The sequence below is a fragment of the Malaya genurostris genome, chromosome 3 (genome assembly GCF_030247185.1).
Source record: "Malaya genurostris strain Urasoe2022 chromosome 3, Malgen_1.1, whole genome shotgun sequence".
In the NCBI taxonomy this organism is placed as follows: Eukaryota; Metazoa; Arthropoda; class Insecta; order Diptera; family Culicidae; genus Malaya; species Malaya genurostris.
The window spans coordinates 90275796-90296793 of record NC_080572.1 but is presented as its reverse complement, the minus strand read 5'-3'; the positions used below and the strand labels follow the sequence as shown (position 1 = coordinate 90296793).

Genomic DNA, 20998 nt, shown 5'->3' with positions numbered 1-20998 from the left:
TTAAAAATGCTACTTGAGAAGTGACGTTGCGGGCTTTGGTTTAATGAAAATATTTAGAGTTGATTCTGTTTGCGAAAATATTGACAGTAAAATGCGATGTTTTATTCCGGGATATTTCAATCGTCAAATTCGAGAAATTGATCTGTCTATCTCATATCATCAAGCACCGAAGAACCCGGTTATTAGAAAAAAAAAAACTGGTTTATTTTTTTCGGACAGGAATACAATAGTGTAAAGAACTGGCGCGTATGTTCTGCACATTTCGGGACCGAAGATTATCAGTCGAGCGTAAATTTTGTGGATTACAAGGTAACTTTTTAAGGTTATTCGGAATAAATAATTTTCGGTATTTGTTGCCAGTTTCAATAAATTTCCAAGCTATTTCGTTTTGACATTACCAGTTACTGAGGGGTAGTTAAATTGGTGTCGTCGGTTAAAACCTTACAATCTAAACAAATATGAAATAATTATATTCCTCCTCTTAACGAATACTTCATCCTATTTTGACTGACAGTAAATAATGAGCAATTTTGTAGATTTTATGAGTTGTAAACAAACGTGTCTAGGGTCCTGCGACAGCCCTGACAAAGGTTATTATTATATTAGACTTTTGACCACTCTTTAATTGCTTTAACCGCGATGCAAACATTGCATATTTGATGAGAATAGCTTTTTGATAAAGAAAAAAATTGGTACGAAGATCTCAAATTGGCTCCATAATTGTAACGCGAGTTGTCTCATCTTGTCATAGCTTTTTAGCCGAATATATAAAATTTCATTGCAAGTGCTGGAAATTTAGATACATTGCCTTCGCTTCGGCTTTAAGAAGCAATTTCGCAGAAATAATAGTTCGACAATTGTGCGATACTGTTATTAGAGCAACGTGTAAATTTGAAATGAATGCACCTATTTTAATCTTAGTCGATGAATCGAGCAGTGACAGTAGATTTCACTCTAACTTATGCGATGACTTCTGAAACTGTGATGAAAAGATGCAATATCACCCTATATTTTGATAAGCTGAATGAATTTTGCGTAAAGACAACGCCAAATTTTACTATTCCACCAGCGCTCACACGTACTGAATAATCTACGCTTGTAAGAACGTGTAATAAAATCACAGATAAACAGACATAGCACACACAAAATCATTCGTCGCTCTCATAAAAACGAAAATTCACTAGTATGCAGAAACCATATTAGCAGGCCTTATATATTGGTTGCAGATCTATGTGAGCAATTCGAAATTGCAAGCAAAACAAGAGTTGATTCTGATAAAATATATGTGCATGTTTAACCAAGTGGAGCTGCAAAGTTCATTTGTAATTTCGCTAGATTAAATTCGATTTAGACAAAACGTGTTAGTATCATAAATTAAATGATTCTGTCTTAAATAACATGTCTGTATCTGTGGCACAATGATAAGATAACATGCACAGTTTCTCTATTACTTTTCACTTCAGTTTTATTCTGTTCAAGCAGCTGTGGTATACTTGAACTGGTTCCTTATAAAAGTGTTAAATTAACGAAAATGCTCCATAACGATAAACAATCGAAGGCCATTTTGAATAAAAGTACAAAGGATTATGGATCCTTTGGTGTGTATGTTAGTTATTGGTTTATGGTTTTCAGAAACATCAGCTTTTTTCATTTCAATAAGTATTTTCTAGTTTTGAAAGTAGTGACGTACCTAGGAAAATTTGCGCCTGAGGCAAAACTTGATTTTCCGCCCCAATCGTGGTTTAGTGAAAACTGAAAATTTCCTCCATTCTATCTCTGATGAGATCGATGTGGTGAGCAAAAAGTCAAGCTCAAAGCTCACACTTCCCAAGTAACAATTCGAAAACCTTATGGATTTGATTATAATTGATTGTAATTGATTTTTCAATCACTACCTGTTTTATGACAACTATAATAAGTGTCTCTTTTGACAAGTAATATCATAGTTTTTAATACTTCTATAAAACCCTTTACCTAAACTAACAACTGGACTAAAAATAAAACAATTTGTACTAGAATAAAACCATGCAAACGCTCTTAACATATTCTTTAAAACATTATTGTCAGTTAAATACATTTTTAAATCTAGTTTTGTGTGTGTGTTCATTTAGGGTTTTAAAGTACATTTATGACACATTTGTTGTGGGCAATTATATTTATTGCTTCTTAGGTTTAGTGTAATTTGCATTAAAGAATATTTCGTGGCCGCCATTATGATGTTCTTTGTTGTAGCCTTTATTGACATCAAATAAACCTCGAAATGCAAAAACGAGGAAATATGATGCACAAGTTTAACGCCACGAAATAGTTTTATATAAAAATGACAATGAATCAGAAAATAATTTTCATAAATCAAGGAGACTTTCGAAAAACCGCATTTATTTCAAGACGATTAGTTATAATTTTTATTTTTATCCATACATTCACTATAGAAATAAAAGCGTATAATGTTTCTACGTTCGGAAAAAGCCTCAAATTCGTAAATAAAATCCAATATATTTCTTATTGATTGCATTCAAAGCAGACATGACACCCACACATAGTCAAGAAATATATTATCAAAACGACAGTTTATTCATAGCGAAATACGTTCCATCCGAATAAATTTAATGTTGATCGTAAAGCTGGTTTTAAAATTTTCCTGAATTTGGAGTTTTAACGCAAGTTTATTCTGATTCTTCACTTTGCTTTATAAGCCTTATGAAGAATGGTCCACTTGGCAGGAACATGCTCTTATAGAGGTTTTCGGTAGGCTTTCGTGGAGTTCAAAGTTTTAATGCAAGATTTATTATGTAGCATTGCAGACAGTTACAAGTATTTATGAATATTAAAAATGTTTTTTGGATTATACAATCCTTCTTGAAGATGTTTGAAATATTTGAATACTGGAATCTCAGGTAGTTAATCGATCTGGGGTTCATACCAATTAACACAAATCTTCCATCAATAAATGATTGACAAAAATTTACCGCTAATGAACAAAAAAAATTCGCCATGATTGTACTACGAAGAATAGTTTGAATTCTTGGAGAACACAACCTGATTTTAATTTTGTACAACCAACGCTATACCAATCATTGCATGTGTGACCTTTTTGCTTGCTTTTTGTTTGAATTTTAATTTTAATGTGGGATTCAATACAGATGGAAAGAAGAAGGTTATTATTTCCATCTGTAATAAATTCCATATCAAAATTAAAATTTGAGGATGTTATTTTTAATGATTACTATAGTAATGCTATTCCAAATTTGTTTGGAGAATCCATCATTACTGCCTTTAAACGTTTATTAAAAATGACATTACTTGGTAATAATAACATTACTTGCCCTCGTGTAAGGTCCTGTAAGAAACTGATTTTTTATGTAATTCGGACCATAATGTTCATCGAGATTTATGCTTCAATCGTCATCGATTACAACCCTGAAGAAACGTTAACCTATATATTGTTTATTCTGTCAGCTGTTTCGAAAAGTTATGACTACGATTCATTCAATTTTTGTAACGTTGTAGGCCAGTATTCCGATAGTGGAGCACATTCCAATCAAACTGCTATCAGTGAGGAAATGGATCAAGTGGAAGGTGATGAGATAACCTCTGCATCCCAAAGTGTTGGAGGAAGACCGGATACGCTGGTGCAACAATCGCGAAACGCGAGAGCGCAACAACCAGTAAGAATGATAAGTAATAAACTCATCATGTTGAATGTGCTGGCCAATTTCCTGATGTTTGCAATAACCGGTTTTATTACCTACCATTGTTTCAATAAAGCAACTGTGTTATTCTCATGGCATCCTACTTTCATGTGTATTGGGGTAAGTTAAATGCAATCGGAAGCTGAAATAAACAGTACCCAGCTGCTGCGAATGTCTATAAAAATTATTTTTTTCTTGTATTTCTAGTATTTTATACTCATGTCACAGGCCATACTTACGCTTTCCGGTGCCAATCTCTTGACCTACAAGCGCCACTACAAGACCCGAATCTACGTTCACTGGATTTTACAGACGGTGGCTGTTGTTCTTATAACCATTGCCTTTGTTTGTATATTTCTTAATAAAGTACGCATGAACAAAGCTCATTTTCAAACCACACACGCTATATTTGGCATAATAACGATCATTTTGTCTTCGATTTCAATTTGTGGTGGTGTTTTCTCCAAGTACGGATTCCAACTAAGACAGCTAGTGAGGCCAATTTACTCTAAAATAGGACACGCGATTGTGGGTACTGTGACGTACGTATTGAGTACTACGACAATAGCACTCGGAATCTACTCCAAATGGTTTCAGGAGGATAACAATGGTCAGGTCCGAATGGCCTTGCTAGTAGGAATCATAGCTGTGGCACTGTATGTGATAATCAACCCTATAGCTGCAACAATTAGTAGAGTGAAATCTGCTATCAGAACTACTTTATGAATGATATATTATTTATAAATCTTTATCACGTTGCTGGATCAGACACCTTTGTGAAGCATTGTTCACAATCAAAAATAAGTATTTTTTTACAATATTAAAAATATGTTTTCTATTTCTGTTTACTTTTTGTTTTTTCTTCTTCGTCGTCGTTCACTATCAAAAGTAGTCCTCCTAGTACAAAAGCAGTTCCAATCCACCACCATACTGATGTTTGTTCATGAAATATGAGCCAACCTAGGATTGCCTATTAATTCATAAATTCATATCGGATTAAATAGGTTAGTAGCTTACACACAATGAGGTTTCTACCTCGATGGATTACATACCGAAGCAGTGTAATTAGTGGCGGCACTAACGAGTGACGCGACCAGTGTTCCCCCGTTTGTGTGAAGAGCCTTCACGAAAAATCGCCAGACGCAAGCGTTGAGTAAAACCATAGTTCCGATGCATAAGATTTGGATAAGTAGTTTTAACTGAAAGTACATTTGAAGCCACAAGTAAAGAAAAAGAAGAAAAACTTAGATCATCGTCCTTGTAGAATAACCACAGACTAACAGATATGACACTATGAGTTACTTCTTCTAGAAATAATATTCCGTGGGGCACAAGTTCCACCTATATTGAACTGCGCAAGCTATTTACTATCGGTACACCCCTTGTGTTATGTAGAGGGGTTTTACTAGTTTATTTACGTCCTTCAGCTAAAAAACGATGGAATATATGAATAATATTCCGAAAGACGCGTATCTGTATTACAGCCTGATTTTTTAAGCGGTATAAATCTTATGTTTGAAGATGATTTCATGCAAATATAGGCCGCGGTACCGCTTTAGATAGCCCAGTATTCTCTTCAAAACAAGTAATTTGACTTCTTTTTGAATAAGAAAAAGAAATTGTGGTTTATTATAGTTTGATTATATTCCATCGAAATCGTTGCCTTATGTTGGTGCAACCGGTGCAACCGCGTGAAGAAAAATATGAACGTGTGAACACTGTTTAAACACAACATCCGACAGCGAACAAGAACCAAAATTTACGGCTTAAAGCCAATTGTATGCAGATGACAATCGTGCCATCGGTGTGTTTTAAACACTAGCAATACTTATGTGAAAGTTTAACACCTTAAAAACTTTTAAACAAACATAAACTTGTAGAAATCGGTTTAGCCATCTCAGATAAAATTTAGCGGAGAGAAAAAAAAGTGCGTTTAATGATAGCCATTTGATCTTCGAACTCGATTAATAAACCAAAAGTAATTTTCAAATGAGTTCAAACTGGTTGAAATCTGTTCAGCCGTTCACATTCTTTGAATGGCACCGATAGAAAGATATTTCCGATTTCCGAATGGCATACAACACTAGCGGTCTTCGATCGAAATTCGCTATTTCGCATTTCTATAGAGAAAGGCGGAAGACTTTACTCTCACTGAAGACTGTAACCTTTATAATTGAAATAAGCAAGGTCGGGTTGGCGGTTCAGAGTTTAAGGTTCTGGTCTAACAAACCAGATGTAGTGTGTCAAAGCCATGACTTGAAAGGTCTCGAGGTGCCTGAAGGATCGTAGTAATAGCCATGCAATAGTCCTGCATAATTACGATTCGTCTGCGCATCAAGATCCGCATCGGAATGTAGCACCCTGACTTCGCTTGCACATAAAATAACAATTAACCCTTGATTTAATTAAAAATTCACAGTTTACAATTTTTAGTTATTTTATTTACCATTCATTAAAATGACAGATACATATATTGTACGATAATAAATTTTGATATTTTCGAAAATAAAACCTGCGAAAACAACATCTTATTTGTACGTTACATAAACACTATCGAATACGCTTTCGGATGATTCAATTATTCCGCAAATCATCAGTTGTCTAAATATAGCAAATGAATTTGAAAAAAAATCAGCGTAAACTGCAGCAGCATTCTTTGCTATACGCCATATTTTGGGATAGCAATAGATGCGCCAATCTCTTAATTATTTAAATCGTTTTGATTAGTGACTACTGGCAGATTCATACAGTGATGGTAGAAGTGTCTAGAGACGCCAATAACTCATTTTACCTAACTGCAGATACGTCGCATTCCTTATCTCATACGTATAAACGTAATTAAATTTAAAGCTACAAATTAAGTCGTAAAAAATATAAACCAACAGAAGTCAATGCTTCTACGTTGTACTCAAAATTTCGTCGATCAAACGCAGGATACCGATCTTCAGCTTCCGCTTCTGATCCATGTTCATTGACTGTATATCAGGAATGAGACTTTTGAAGAAATTGTTGTCTGCATCGGCCGCGGCGTTAGCCAAACTCTGTGCATGCATCTGCTGTGCCGCCTGTTTTCGTTGCACATTCGAGCTGGAGGTGGCTGCTTGCAGCTGATGCTGTCCGGTTACGATGGGGGTGGACGTGTACAGGGTAGCAGTGCTCGCCTGCGGGGCGGCAACAGTGTAGGTAAAATGTTTAAGATTCAATGGATCCTTATGCTTAACCGCTTGCTGTGTAGTCGAAACGGGTGTTACTGCTGACAAACTGTGAACAGATTCGATACGCGGTTGCTTGGATGGGGTTGCTTCAATGATTTCATAGGTGGTAGTCGTTTCCTGGTTCTGTTCTTCTTGGCTCATTGGTAAAATCTTGATCGACTGAATAATGCTTTGCTTTATCTGTTGATGGTCTTCCTCTTGTACATCAATTGTTTCTATGTCCTGGTCCTGGTCTTCTTCTTCCTCCTCGTCGTCCTCTTTCAAAACTTCAGCGGTATTATTACCCTTCACCCAAACTGAATCCTCCGACTCATACGTCGATCCCTCACCATCTTTCATTTTCAAATACGGAACAACAAACTGCATATGGTTGTACAAATAATACGGCTTCCTCCGAACACTGGATCCACTATCAGCGTTATCGCGGACAGATTTCAAATATCGGGTCATGCAGCACCGAAGATTTCTCCATCGTTTTTTGCACATATCAACACTTTCATTAACATTTGCCGACACAGCTTGCCAGGATTTGTCCTGAACCTGGGCTTGTTTGTATTCCGTACTATTGCTATCGAAGAGACATGGATGCTTCTTTACCTCCGCTACGAATGAAATGTTGAATTGTTGGTCCTCCGGAGTCATTTTTGTTGGACCCATTTTGGGGAAATAATGATATACAAGTAGCCAAACAACACCTTCTCGTTGTTGTTTAATTTCTTAAGATGTGGTAATCTAATCCAATGTTAGAGATATTTTCCCAGCAATTTTTCAAACAATCACAAACCAGTAAAACGTCACTCTATTTGACAACAAGCTATGAAAAATGATACTATCATATGCACGCCAAATGAAAATGACCGAAAAAACTATTTTTATTACCCTTCCCGCTTGTGAGGAATTCTGGCAGCAGGCGGGCGAATGGCTGGAACCCGGCTGCTGTCAAAATTGCGCCATTCTCTCGCCGGACGGGTCTTGAAAATCGTTCATATATCTCGGTTAATTTTTCAAAAGGGCGTATAAGCAAGTGACAGTTTCTCTTTGTTTACTTTCTCTTCTATCAATTACCAAGCGGTTTCCACGTCCCGCATACGCATGGCTGCCAGATGACTGACTAAACGCTGCCAGCGGGCAAAATATGGCTGGCAGACATTCTGGTGACCGACTGCCTCACCGCTGCCAGATATACAACTCAAACGATACAACGTATCCACCAGGATTTTTTACACATTGAAATCTTTGACATTTTCAGTGAAGGTGGGAAGATGAAAACGCTCGGCTAACTTAGATACAGGCGAGTTTGTTTTGTCAAATTGGATTGGACTGAATCACTGAATCAATTTTGGTAGCCGTTTGGGGGCCATGGCTGCCCAGGTAGCCAAACCATATGCGGGGTTTATCACTCAACTCTTTGCATGATACCCGAAACTTTCGAATTTCAAACAGAATAGTGATATCAAAGAAAATCTTTTTAATCACATCACAATAATCGAAAGAGAGAGTGATTAAAGAGAAACTGTAACTTGCTTATACGCCCTTTTGAAAAATTACCCGAGATATATTCATTCGCATATCATGTTTTGTGGTGCAAATACTTTGTTATTGCCTTCATGAACAAAATTAAACCGAAGCACTAAACCTGTAAAACCGGCTTAAAATGTTTCTTTCAGTCTTGTATGGTAAGAATCCGACTGAAAAAAGCAAAGTCTTGGCATTACATTACAATCCAGTGTTACAACCGATTCCGAACGAATTTCGTCTCCAACCGGTTGGTCCGGAAATTTATCGGAATTGAGTGAAAAGATTCGGACTGAAATCTCGGTTAATTTTTCAAAAGGGCGTATAACCAAGTGACAGTTTCTCTTTAATCACTCTTTCTTTCGATTATTGTGATGTGCTTAAAAAGATTTTCTTTGATATCACTATTCTGTTTGAAATTCGAAAGTTTCGGGTATGATTTCATGCAAAGAGTTGAGTGATAAACGTGGAAACCACTTGGTAATTAATAAAAGAGAAAGTAAACAAAGAGAAACTGTCACTTGCTTATACGCCTTTTTGAAAAATTAACCGAGAATTGTAAATTCGTTTTCTTCGTATTCTTTCCCGATTTTGCACGTGTTCGTGCTAATTTTCAGTTTATTTCTAAATGAAAAATATATATAACTGAAAATATAAATTTAAATGTTCAAGTTTTTCTTATGTATAGAACTAGTAAATAACCAGTTCATATAATTCGCTGGAAATTTTCAAAAAAGCCTTAGTCATGCATCCCTCTATCTGGAGTGTAATGAAATAGCGTAAGTAGCCTAACTTTTACACTAACACATTCATAAAATGAGCGAAAATTCAATGACATTTCCCTCTAAGAAAAAAACGTACAAGGGAAGAGTTCAATAGGTTGAACCGTTGGTCCGATAAATGTCCAATAAAACTTTCAACGGGAGATCAACACGGGACTTTAGTTTGCTGATTTTGAAACAGACCATTGAGTCGGGCACCGGTAGACAAAGGTCTATTGTGGAACCATTTCCAATATGAGGAATTGTTTGTTTTTTTTTTGTCAGTTGTTTTCGTATTCACGACATCGTTATGTCTCTGACATTACCCACCCGCCTTTTGTCGTGAATACGACTTACTTTACTATGGGGCGCCTTTTCAAAATTAGCCATATGGAAGAATGGGCAGAACTTAATCGTGAATATCTCGACTTGTATCTTGCAGCAACATAATTCTATCACTATTTCATCAAAAATATGATCAGGAATTTAGGATAATATTTTGTACAGTGTGAGATAACCACAAACAACTCAAAAATTAAGTTTTCTGAAATTTTAAAACAACGCGGAAAACTCTTTACTTTTGCTTGGGTTTTTCGCGCAAGGACGACGATTTTGAGGTAGTCAGGCACATATCTTCAACTGAACGTTATAAAAGGGGAACCGTGATCAAAAATCGATCATTTCTTCTTGTGCGTTGGAAGGAAGCGGACGTCGTGGGAATGATTTTATCAACCAGCAGCTTCGGAGAGTGCACCTTCTGCGTGGTTAAAAACCTCAACCGCTCAGGTCGTAGTTCTCATTTACCCTCCAGTCTTCAAGGCGAGAAGACGCATTAAACCAGTTTCGCATCATTTGGCACTGCGGGCGGATGTGTTGGTTTGTTCGCAAAGCTAGTTTCAATTCAAGCAAGAACGATTGCATCAGCTGCTGATCGTTTGCATTGGAGAGAAAGAAAACAAGAAATGAAAAGTGGACAACATTATATAAAATCAGCCATTTTCATGGCTCTAAATGTTATCTAAAGAACTTTTAAGATTACTTCTTTACAAATCGAAGGTAAAAATCATCAGTTTAGTGAAAATCCAAAATAATTTAATTTGCTTCGTGCACTTTTCGCTGTGCAAAAATCGTTCGAGATAAATGTTCCGAACTGTGCTAAATATCGTACACGGAAAGAAATCCGTTACTGCTGTTATGATTAGAAAATCATGAAACCAATCATTTCGACTTAACATAAAATCATTAGCAATAACTCTTCTCCCATGAAAATTAATCATGGTTCGAAAATGCGTTATTTGAAGAATGCATTTCTTTCAAAGCTCGTAATTTTCTACCCGGATATCACTTTGAACCCTCTGCCTCAAGTGATGTGATAGATTAATAGATTGATGGTAAAGCGAAAAGCAGACATTGAAAAGCAAGACCTACTGAAAATGTTTACTTGATCCTGAAGCATGTTATTTAATAATCGTGTTGTTTTACCCCCCCGGCATAAAAACACATAATATAAAAATAAACAAAATAAACCGAAAATTGACATCATAAGAGACTAAGCACGGCTACGCTTTTCATTTGACAAACATTAATGTTACATTTTGTTCGAATGTATTCTTACATATTTGATGAGATTGTTGTTGCTAGAATAATATTTCGAGAGCTAGCGTTTAATTCGATTGTGAATTTGGAACACCATCTAACGAAAATCAGAAAAATATTTTGTTCAACCACTTTGATTAATTTGTTTCATAGATATAACAACACAAGCTATATTGATGCGCCTAAATATTATGAATAAGACGATTTTTTTGCATGAATTCGACATAGAGTTTCTTTTTAAGATGTTTGATTCACTCGTGTTTTTTTTATGCAGTTCGTTTAAGTGTTTAAATTCTGAAGCACAAAATCAAAACTGAAGTAATGAACGCAAGTAAACACGTTATCTCTTGCGTCGTCGTTTTTCAAAAAAAGAATATTTTCATTTTAAAAGAAGTTCGTCGTGCTTTTCACTGAATTAATATTGCAAAAATTACCATTGTTGCAAAAATGACCATCGTTGCAAAAATCACACATAACGCCTGAATTTAAGTTGAAAAATCACCATCGTAGCAGAAACACGTCTGAAGTTATACCCAACAACGTCAAGTGCGTTACGTTTAAATTAGTCCTAATGGATCATGATCCGAGAAATTTTAATCATGGTGTGTTATCGTAACATGAAAATATATTATTTTCCCCAAATCATGACTCGTTTTGCTCATTTCTAGAATGGGAATTTTGCCCGTGTAGAGAATTCCACAACTTGGTCATTCTAAAAGGGAGAAATGAATCATGTACAGCATCTTAATAGTTTCTTTTAATGAAATATGCAAATTCGAAATGAGATAATCGACGTCAAAAATCGTTTAAAATTTTAGTAGTGAAAAGTGGGAAAGTTCCGCAATTCACACAATCGATCAACTTTCAATATTCTTATTCACGACATCCAGTTATGTCTCTGACATTACATACCCATACTTTTTTATTCGGGTATAATATTACACGAAAAGATGCATAATTTCATATCAGAATCATACAATCTCATTGAACATAACTCAAAATTGAGTGACACATCACTCAAATTCATAAAAAGTGCACGTACTCTAAACTTGAGTTACCACCTATCTACTCATTTTTGCGTTAAGGGTCAAAATTGTCAAAACTTGAGTAATTTTTACTCAAAATAAGAAAAAAATATTTTGTTCAAAATTTGAGTAACTCAAAATTTGAGTTCCTTGCTCTCAAAATGAAGAAATTTTCCTACGTTAATTTTCATACACAAAGTTATTCTTCTTGCTTTTGAATGCGCAAAGTAGTAATTCAAAACCGTTTCCTTTTGAACGGTTTGGAGTACAAATTGAATTGTTTTGATAACCTTATGTTGTGCTTTTCACTAAGCATAATAGAAACCACAAAACATCTATGATTGACGTTGATTCATGTTTTTAGAACCGGATCTAGAATCGGCAATGGAAAACGACGCATTCTTGCATTCTTTATTTCGATAAGAATATTCCGAGAATGAAAACGCACTGAACTGCAAGAAGTATCTTTTTCACTCAAATGTTTAAAAACTTAACGCTTACTCTAATGTATGAATAAATGCGAGAGAACTCATGGCAACGAGTTTATTTTACTCAAATCCATACTCAAATTTTGACATATTGTTCCCGTTTATGAATTTGAGTAATCGCAACTCAAACCATGAGTTATGTAAGCGTATTGAGCGTGTAAGCAGTATTCGGTTATTGTGATGTAATGTACTCAATAAGGTTAAAGGCTCTATATTTGAAACAGATCTAAAAGTCATTCCGGAATTCTGCAATTGAAATTCTGAATCAGAGTTCTAGATTTGAGTCCCGGACATAAAATAAGAACGAACATCAGTTACAAAACCTAATCAAGAAACCAGTTTCACAAATCAAGCTCTAGAATTAGGAATCTGTTCCATAGTCTTATTTTTGAATTCTGAACCTGTATTCAGTAATTAAGTACTGAAATTGGTACATGAAATTTTCGAAATCGAAAAAATAATTTTGATGCCAAAAGGCTTTGAATTGCATGAAACTTCGAGGTTTAGTGTCATCTCGAAAAATTTTTTTTTTGAAAAAATCGACTTTTTGGGACTTAGAAAAAATATCAAAATTTCCCAGAAAGTTGTTTTTCAAAAAAAAAATTAATTATGATTAGAAACAGAACAACAAGCGCCGAATCGCTACATGCATCGCAACAATAACAATGTTTGTTTTGTAACGTGAGCTACCTTGTCTCGTTTTAGAACACACACATATATATATATATATATATATATATATATATATATATATATATATATATATATATATATATATATATATATATATATATATATATATATATATATATATATATATATATATATATATATATATATATATATATATATATATATATATATATATATATATATATATTATATATATATATATATATATATATATATATATATATATTATATATATATATATATATATATATATATATATATATATATATATATATATATATATATATATATATATATATATATATATATATATATATCAATACAAAACACAATATATTGTATAGTTGAAAATAAAAATTTTGCTATCAAAATACAAAATAAAATACAATCAGGCAGATCTGATTGTAATTCAATTGTTTCTGCTGTATAATCAATGGTTTACTTATTTTGGGTAACTTCGGTAATAATTGAGAGCATAACTTTTACAACCCTCGTCTTATTCATTTTGAATTAGTATGTAGGAATCTCACCTGTTTGTTACCGATGTTGTCAGCCAGCTGTTCGCCGAACGAGCTCAGCTTTCCGAAAAAGCTAGCCGATGAAGCACATATACCAGAAACAACGGCGTAGTACGGTTTTGTTTGGTCATTACTCATTATTGAATTATCACGCACTTCTAGATCCGAAAGTACCCAGTTAACATCAAAACAAAATTCGTAATCAATTCCTTTTAGCTGTTTTTCAAAAGAACTAACTGCCAAAATTTGACATTTGTGTTATTTCAGTGGGTTTGCTCACAAGATAATTGTAAAGTGTAGGGAATTATCAAACCACTTGTTAGTTTGCCTAATAGCTGATTTGCGCAACCGAACTACACCAGTTTTGATCGATTTTCTGTCAAAGAAGAAGCTTCCCTTCCAGACAGTGAATAGAAAGAACGTTCGATTTTGATTCCGAGCTGCGCTTTTGCGTTGGTGTTTGAAAAAGTATCGCGAAAAAGACGTCGTCGTCGTCAACTGGTTTTTAAGTGCTGTGTAGTTTCGATTTCTCGGCAATCCGCGAAAATTTTGTGCAAATTATTTTTTCTGACGTGAAAAAAGACTATTTTGTCACGCCAGCTGGTGAATAAATTGTTAAAACGGTAATATTTGTTGGAGCTTTCTTGTTTCGGGCAGGAAAGTCCCACAACTTGCGGATTTCGTTGCTGTAAGTACTTGAACCATTTTGAAAGCCTTCATTTTTGTTATTAAATTTAGAGGACATTGTTCAGATTTAGGTTTTTGCTAGATAGTAACTGTTCTGCAATTGTCAACCTGGTAGTTAAACGGATACTCGCGAGCACTATTCAATGCCAAGATTCACTGTGTTGAAGAGCTGCCATCAAAGATGGCTGGTAGGGAATTTGTGCCGTGGCGAGGAAAAATCGATTTTATGTCGGAATTTCCCTGCCAGCTATGACCTTTAAAAATGCCCAGTTGTGTGTTTCAATTAACAGAATCAACGAGTGCAATCAAAATTCGGTGCCATCTTATTTGACTAACGCAAATTGCGTAATGAAATAAGCGTTCATAGCTGCTGCTCCAAATAACCAGCTGATGGCTGGAATAATTGCAGTTTCTGACATTGGAATGGTTCGCGAACGATGGTTGGATGTGTTTAGCAGCGGGGGATCGAGCATGAGCGAAACGAGACGCACTTTACTGATGACACATAGCATCGAAATTCGTTACCATGAGCTGAGTTGTGATGGTTGTTACAGTGCTTCAGTGTGTTGTGTTGTGTTTATTGTATTTTTTTTCCGGACTACCTACAGCAAAATGATCTCTGATGTCATTAATAAAGAAAATAAAAAAGGGGAGTGATTGAAATCAGGCATTATCAATTATTGAGATCTAACTAAATGTGAATCCTTTATTTTCATTACAACTCTGTTTAAAAAATAATAATTTTTTTTTACCGTCACTGCTAACCTCAATTTTTGCAAACTGGACGTGTCGCCTAAATAGACACAACAAAGAAAAAAACTCAATTTTTTTGGAAAATTCAGCAGTTCCGAAATTAGATTTTTTTTGTTTCCTATAATCGAAACCTTAAAGTCTCTCGGGTCAGAAACACTTTCTGACCCTATGTGCGGGTTTGGGAATTGAATCCAGGTGGGCTGCGTGAAAGGCATCGACTCATTACTCATTTTTTATTCTTCAGAATATACAAAGAATTAAAATATGTTTTTAATTTGGCATGTGAATAATTTGGTTGTCTACAATTTCTCGATTCCCATGCCCACAAACTTCTAAGCCGAAGTTTCCGGCACCCGACCCCCCTCACGTCCGGTACGTGAGTAATATCTGACTAGAACATTTTTTTAAATTAATCTTGACGTCGACCAAAGTTGATTGATCGTCTGAATTGTGTTTAATGCAAGCGTTTCCTGATGAAAACAAACCAATCTCATTTACATTTGTGGTTGTAAATGAGCTGTCCGAAAGGTTAATTAAAATGAACGCATAAACAAACCACTGATAGCTGTGAAAACTAGTTCATTTTTGTGAGGTTATTAAATTTTTTATGGTGACGTCACAAATGAACAAGAATTCATCCTTAAAAAGTTCAGCGGTACTATTTACAAACAAGCTTAAACAAAAATCGAGGAACACATCTCAAACAGTCATCTTTACATTTTACAACATGCCTTTTTTATTTGATAAATCTCTACAACGAACTGTATCCAATCGTGAACAAAGGTTTTAAAACTCAGTTTGCTTTCACATCTCATCCAAGTCAGTCGATAAAACAAAACCGCTTACGTTCGGGACGGAAGAAACCTAGTACATTATTGTGTAGTGAACAAAAGAACAACTTCGAAATGAGTGAACCAAACGAAGAATACAATTATTGTTTACTTCAGGCAGTGCAAAATTCGACCTTCGATACGAGAACTTGAAGGTTTGCTTGAAGAGCAAATGCATATTGATATTAAACGTGTGCATTTACTTCAATGCAATAAGACAAATAAAGTTGTTTATATCCAGTTCTATAAAGAGTTGCAATTCAATTCGCTAAAGACAATAAAAATGTGCACTATGTGGTGCATGAAAATATCTAGTACAACATACCAGTATATATGGCAGACAGTACTATAGAAGTGCGTGTGCGCGATCTCCCCTCAAGCGTCATCGCTCCTGTGGAAAAGTGGAAGAACTTTTTCCCTGGTATTCTAAATGGCGTACGTTGCGCTTGAAGAGGCCTATACCTTCTTATGTGATTTTCGGTCAGGATACAAGAATCCCGTGCAAATTATCTGTTACCTATGACAACCAGATGGGCACATGTCAATATTGCCAAAAAGCTGTTCACTATGGTAAGCCATGTGAAAAACTGAAAAAATATACGGCCACGTTAAGGCGAAGAGCGATTGAGACGAAATAAAAGTTATGTGAATAAAAAAAAACGTTTTAAAACTCTATTTAGGCCATATGGACCGTAAATGGTTACAAACAGTACTGCTGAACTGTCAAAATGTGTTCATCCGATTGAGATTAGCAGTGACGGTAAAAACCCTAATACGTGTTAATAGCAGTGGCGTCTAGCCCTCATGTGCATCTCGTGCATTGCACAACTGGTCAAATTGAAGTAAATCACTGCCATCCCCTTCCGCATTCAATTATTATTATTTTTTATTATTTATTAAACTTACGAAAAAAGTTTAATGAATAAAAACCCAAATCCGAAAGCATATCGTTATTTCGTTGTATTGAAAACCACAAGCGATAATTCATTCCTCAATCTATAGTTTTCACTTACAATTAACTGTTACATCTGATATCATACCACAACCACAAGTAGTGCACAACCCAAAAATGTTGTCACGAGACGCCACTGGTTAATAGATATGTAAACAAACCACTGATAGCTGTCGAAAGATGAACTTGATTCAACGGCAGTGCATTCCAACATTGCCAGGTATACCGATTTATCGGTATTTATACAGATATTTGACCTCTATACCGCAATACAGATATGTACTCCCAAAATGCCGATAATTCACGGATCGTACAGATAAATACCGATTTTCGTTGATAGCATGGATGGACAGGAGAAAAGGTTTTCTTTTTTTTTGTTCATTAAAATGAGCTTTGGTGACATTTCCGTGAAGTTATGTTGACGAGATTCTGATACCGATTTGGTACAGATAGATTTTGCACCGAATACAGATTTTTGGAAAAATGACCTGGCAACACTGGTGCTTTCTGATTAGGTTTTACACGAACATGACATAACCTTACAAAAATAAAATCAATTTTGACAGCTATCAGTGGTTTGTTTATGTGCCCATTGCGTTCATTCTAATTCGATTACATGTCAATTAGTGTCAAAAATGACGACACAAATGAATAGTCGATGAATCAAGTTCATCTTTGACAGCTGCCGGTGGATAGTTTTGTTTTGCGACTGCAAATTAAAAACTGAAAAAGTGGCTTGTTAAGACGTATTCCATAGTGAAAAGAACTGTATGCTTTTCCAGCATCAAGAATCAATATTTGTATAAATATGTTTAGTGTAAAGCGACTTGCAATTTTTAAATTCAAACGATGAACCTCTGATGAATTTTTTAACTGTAAACAAACCACCAGCGGCTGTCGAAAAAAGTTCATTCTGCTCATTTTGTGAGGTTATGTCATGTTCGTGTAAAACCTAATTTAGGCGAGATTTACAAACAGTGTACTGCTGAACTGTCAAAATGTGTTTATCCGATTGAGATTGGAAAGTATGGAATAACTTCACTAAATTGGTTGTTTTCACTTCCGATTTGCATATTTCAACAGATAAGCAATTCTAATAGTTCTTTAGATAACATATAGAGCCCTTAGAATGGCTAACTTTGTAGAACATTCCCCATTCTTATTCACTTTCCTTTGCATTTTGCTTCAATGCAAACGACCAGCAGTTGGATGACGCAATCACGCTTGTTTGAAGCGATACTTGCACTGCGAACGCCCCGCAGCAGAACTACTTCCTGTGTGGATTGATGCAATACTGAAGCAATTTCATGTGAAGGGATATCTTTTTACATGATTTCGTTTGCAATTTTTTCACAGATGGGCGGTCCTAACAAAAACTAACAAAATTCTGTACGGGACTCATTTTTGGTTTTCAGAAGGGCCGAATTGTGAAATTCTTTATTATGTTAAACATTGTTCGGGGCATTTTTCACGAACGCGAAACAATCAAATGCTGGTGCAAAGTTTGCACTGCAAAAAGTGCATAAAGCTTATCAAACTATTCTAGGTTTGCACTAAACTGATTATTTTTACTTTCGATTATTTTTAGAGAAATAGTCCTTGTAGCTCTTTAGATAACGATTTAGATTAACGTTTAGAGCCCTAAAAAGAGCTGATTTTGTGGAATGTTCCATCGTTATTCACTTCTCGTTGTATTTTACTCCAATGCAAACATCCCGCAATTGATTCAATACTGAACTTAATTCTTGATACTTCAACGGAAACTGAGCTCTGGACCTGAACCAAAGGGAATGATGCACTTGCTTTACTTCCTGCTCAGTCTGCAGTTGCACAGGCTAGAATAAACGAAATTTATCAATTTTTAACTTTTCATACCTACCCAGGTACGAGAAAGGCGTCGTGAGTTTTCCTCTTTGATACTCGTTGATATTAAACATTGCAGAAAACTTTAATTTTGAAATGTTTGTAATAATGTCATAAATTGATGATCATATTTTCGATGACAAGTAACAAAGATTATGTTGATACGCTAGATACAACAAGAGATATTCACGATCAAAAACTCACCACTCTCCCAGAGGGTAAGTTTTGAAAAGGTGTCTAATAGTACAGTAAGTCGTATTCACGACAAAATAAAGGAATGTTTCTTCTTTCATTTATCGACGCCTGAAATGAGCCTACTAAAACAAATCACCTTGTGTCAGAAATATCTTATTACATAAACACATTTTTGCTGTTCAAAACTTGCCATGATCTTGTTCGAAAATATATACTAAATCCGTAGAAATGATTCAACATTAGGATGCGATGGATAGTTGGTAGATTTTAGAGTTTTATTATTATTAATGGAAATTTACAATCTTGGGGCATTGTTGCCATCGTTGAACAACGCAAATGCAGTTTTCTCTCCCTTATCGCAGAATTCAAATAAGATAATAATAAGCTTGCTTGATTTAGAATTGGAACAAACTTTTCCTCATATTGTGGCGCTCCTGGTGGACGGATTTGGAAGCTCTTGGTAACGACGTGTCGGAAATTTTGTCAGCTTTACGTATGATTTCTGACATTCCGCAAATCGACTGTACTTTGTAAACAATCAACATGGAAGTCGAAAGAAGGGAAAAAATTGTGCACAGTTATTTGGAAAATCCATTGTGGTCTGCATCTAGGCTAGCTAAATAGCTGAAATTGCTCAGAAATACCATTTGGCTCGTTATCAAACGGTAGAAGGAAACATTGACGACGATTCGGAAGCCTCAAGCCAATCGTCGGAGTGGAACTGTCGACCGGAAACTGCGTGGTAAGATTTTGAAGACGATTAAGAGGAATCTTAATCTGTCGGACCGTGATTTGGCCAGAAAATTCGGTGCTGCCCATAGTACCGTGAGGAGAACTCGACTCCGGGAAGGAATCAAGTCGTATCGAGCTAGCAAACAGCCAAATCGTACCATAAAACAGAATAGTGTGGTCAAAATTCGTGCTCGGAAACTATATGACCAGATGCTGACCAAGTTCGACGGGTGTCTTCTGATAAACGATGAAACCTATGTCAAGGCTGACTTCGGGCAAATCCCAGGTCAAAAATTTTACTTGGCAACGGCTCGGGGGGATGTTCCAGCCAAATTCAAATTTGTTTTTGCCGACAAATTTGCAAGAAAATTTATGATTTGGCAGGGCATTTGCAGCTGTGCCAAAAAAAAAAACGAAAGTTTTCGTTACAAATAAGACAAGGGCATCTGAACTATCTGCAAAAACGAATTTTGCCGTTCATTCGATCCCACGACCATTCCGTAATGTTTTGGCCAGATTTGGCAAGCTGTCATTACAGCAAAGTCGTTTAAGAATGGTATGCAGAGAAATGGGTCCAGTTTGTTCCGAAAACCTTGACCCACCCAGTTCCGCCCTATTGAGAAATACTGGGCAATCATGAATAGGAGACTCAAGGCAAAGGGAAAGGTTGTCAAAGACATTTATCAGATGACGACCTGGTGGAATAAGATAGCTAAAACGATGGACGAAGAAGGTATGCGCCGCCTAATTAGCCGTGTTACAGTAAAAATTCGAGAATTCCTTCGAAACCGTGACGAATAATTTTATCCGTATTTTTTCTTAAAAGTATGAAGAAAACGCTACATTTGTATAAAAAAAGATCTGAATTCAATAATAATTAACGGAAATACAGGCAATTGTCTTCGTTCCAATTCTATCTGAAGTAAGCTTTATATCAGTTCATTTCTCCAAACAAAATTATGTTCCTTCATGAAGATGCATTTAGCGATGGCGATGCAGATAACTGTTTTCCTACGATTTTAAGTAGTACCATACTGTTAATTATTTTCACCCCGGTTTCAAATCTAATTTTTCATTTGCCAGAGGTTTTCCAAGCTTTGAATATCGAACATGAGATCTGACTATTCTTACTTGAAACTATTATTCTATTATCTAGTATTATCTTTTGTGAAACCCAGAACTTCTTCTCGCCTCACTACTACATTCCTGAACACAGATAATTTAGTCTTTTCAATTGTTTTATAGCATACTCCTAGAAGGCTTTAGCTCTTCAACAATAAATCATAAAACGCTTCAGTTATTTAATAGTAGTAGTCGAAAGTTTTTTTTTTTCAAAAACTAGTTTTCGCTCGTGACGTAATCGCGCAAAACATCTTCGTGTAACATTTTGAAGTATTCTGTGGCAACTGAATATGAAAAGCAAGAAAATACTTCGGAATGTTAAAGCGAAGTTATATTGTAATGAAAAATCAATATTGTCTCA

At 35.4% G+C, this 20998-nt stretch overlaps 4 protein-coding genes across 5 annotated transcripts in view; 2 read left to right on the top strand and 2 right to left on the bottom strand.

Moving 5' to 3' along the window:
* The first annotated feature begins 998 nt into the window (after positions 1 to 998).
* On the top strand, positions 999 to 4540 carry LOC131434473 (probable transmembrane reductase CYB561D1). 2 transcript variants are annotated; one of them, XM_058601208.1, is made up of 3 exons: positions 999 to 1598; positions 3511 to 3812; positions 3900 to 4540. In XM_058601208.1, the coding sequence occupies exons 1-3, from the start codon at positions 1532 to 1534 to the stop codon at positions 4416 to 4418; spliced, it is 888 nt and encodes a 295-aa protein (XP_058457191.1). In that variant the 5' UTR covers positions 999 to 1531; the 3' UTR covers positions 4419 to 4540. The 2 variants fall into 2 exon arrangements, with proteins under 2 accessions (XP_058457191.1, XP_058457190.1); XM_058601207.1 differs by lacking the exon at positions 999 to 1598 and having other exon boundaries at positions 3356 to 3812.
* Positions 4356 to 13720, bottom strand: LOC131434475 (transmembrane protein 42). Its single transcript, XM_058601209.1, has 3 exons — positions 13516 to 13720; positions 4745 to 4891; positions 4356 to 4662 (listed from the first exon to the last, which is right to left on the bottom strand). The coding sequence occupies exons 1-3, from the start codon at positions 13639 to 13641 to the stop codon at positions 4528 to 4530; spliced, it is 408 nt and encodes a 135-aa protein (XP_058457192.1). The 5' UTR covers positions 13642 to 13720; the 3' UTR covers positions 4356 to 4527.
* LOC131434472 (uncharacterized) lies at positions 6144 to 7710 on the bottom strand. The gene has a single exon (XM_058601206.1). It carries the CDS (start codon positions 7562 to 7564, stop codon positions 6590 to 6592), a length of 975 nt encoding a protein of 324 aa, XP_058457189.1. The 5' UTR covers positions 7565 to 7710; the 3' UTR covers positions 6144 to 6589.
* Positions 13721 to 13897: 177 nt separating the features above from the next.
* LOC131438154 (lissencephaly-1 homolog) overlaps positions 13898 to 20998 on the top strand; it is a 147978-nt gene continuing 140877 nt past the window's right edge. Inside the window, exon 1 of the mRNA XM_058607985.1 lies at positions 13898 to 14191. The gene's annotated coding sequence lies outside the window, so the exon portion shown is untranslated. The remainder of the gene's footprint in view (positions 14192 to 20998) is intronic.

Coding starts and splice junctions, on each gene's coding strand:
- LOC131434473 (XM_058601207.1), top strand. CDS start 3,378: ATGTTCATCGAGATTTATGCTTCAATCGTCATCGATTACAACCCTGAA. Junction 3,813..3,899: donor CTACTTTCATGTGTATTGGG/GTAAGTTAAATG, acceptor TTGTATTTCTAG/TATTTTATACTCATGTCACA.
- LOC131434475 (XM_058601209.1), bottom strand. CDS start 13,641: ATGAGTAATGACCAAACAAAACCGTACTACGCCGTTGTTTCTGGTATA. Junction 4,892..13,515: donor ACAACATCGGTAACAAACAG/GTGAGATTCCTA, acceptor ATGTACTTTCAG/TTAAAACTACTTATCCAAAT. Junction 4,663..4,744: donor CCACTAATTACACTGCTTCG/GTATGTAATCCA, acceptor ATGAATTAATAG/GCAATCCTAGGTTGGCTCAT.
- LOC131434472 (XM_058601206.1), bottom strand. CDS start 7,564: ATGGGTCCAACAAAAATGACTCCGGAGGACCAACAATTCAACATTTCA.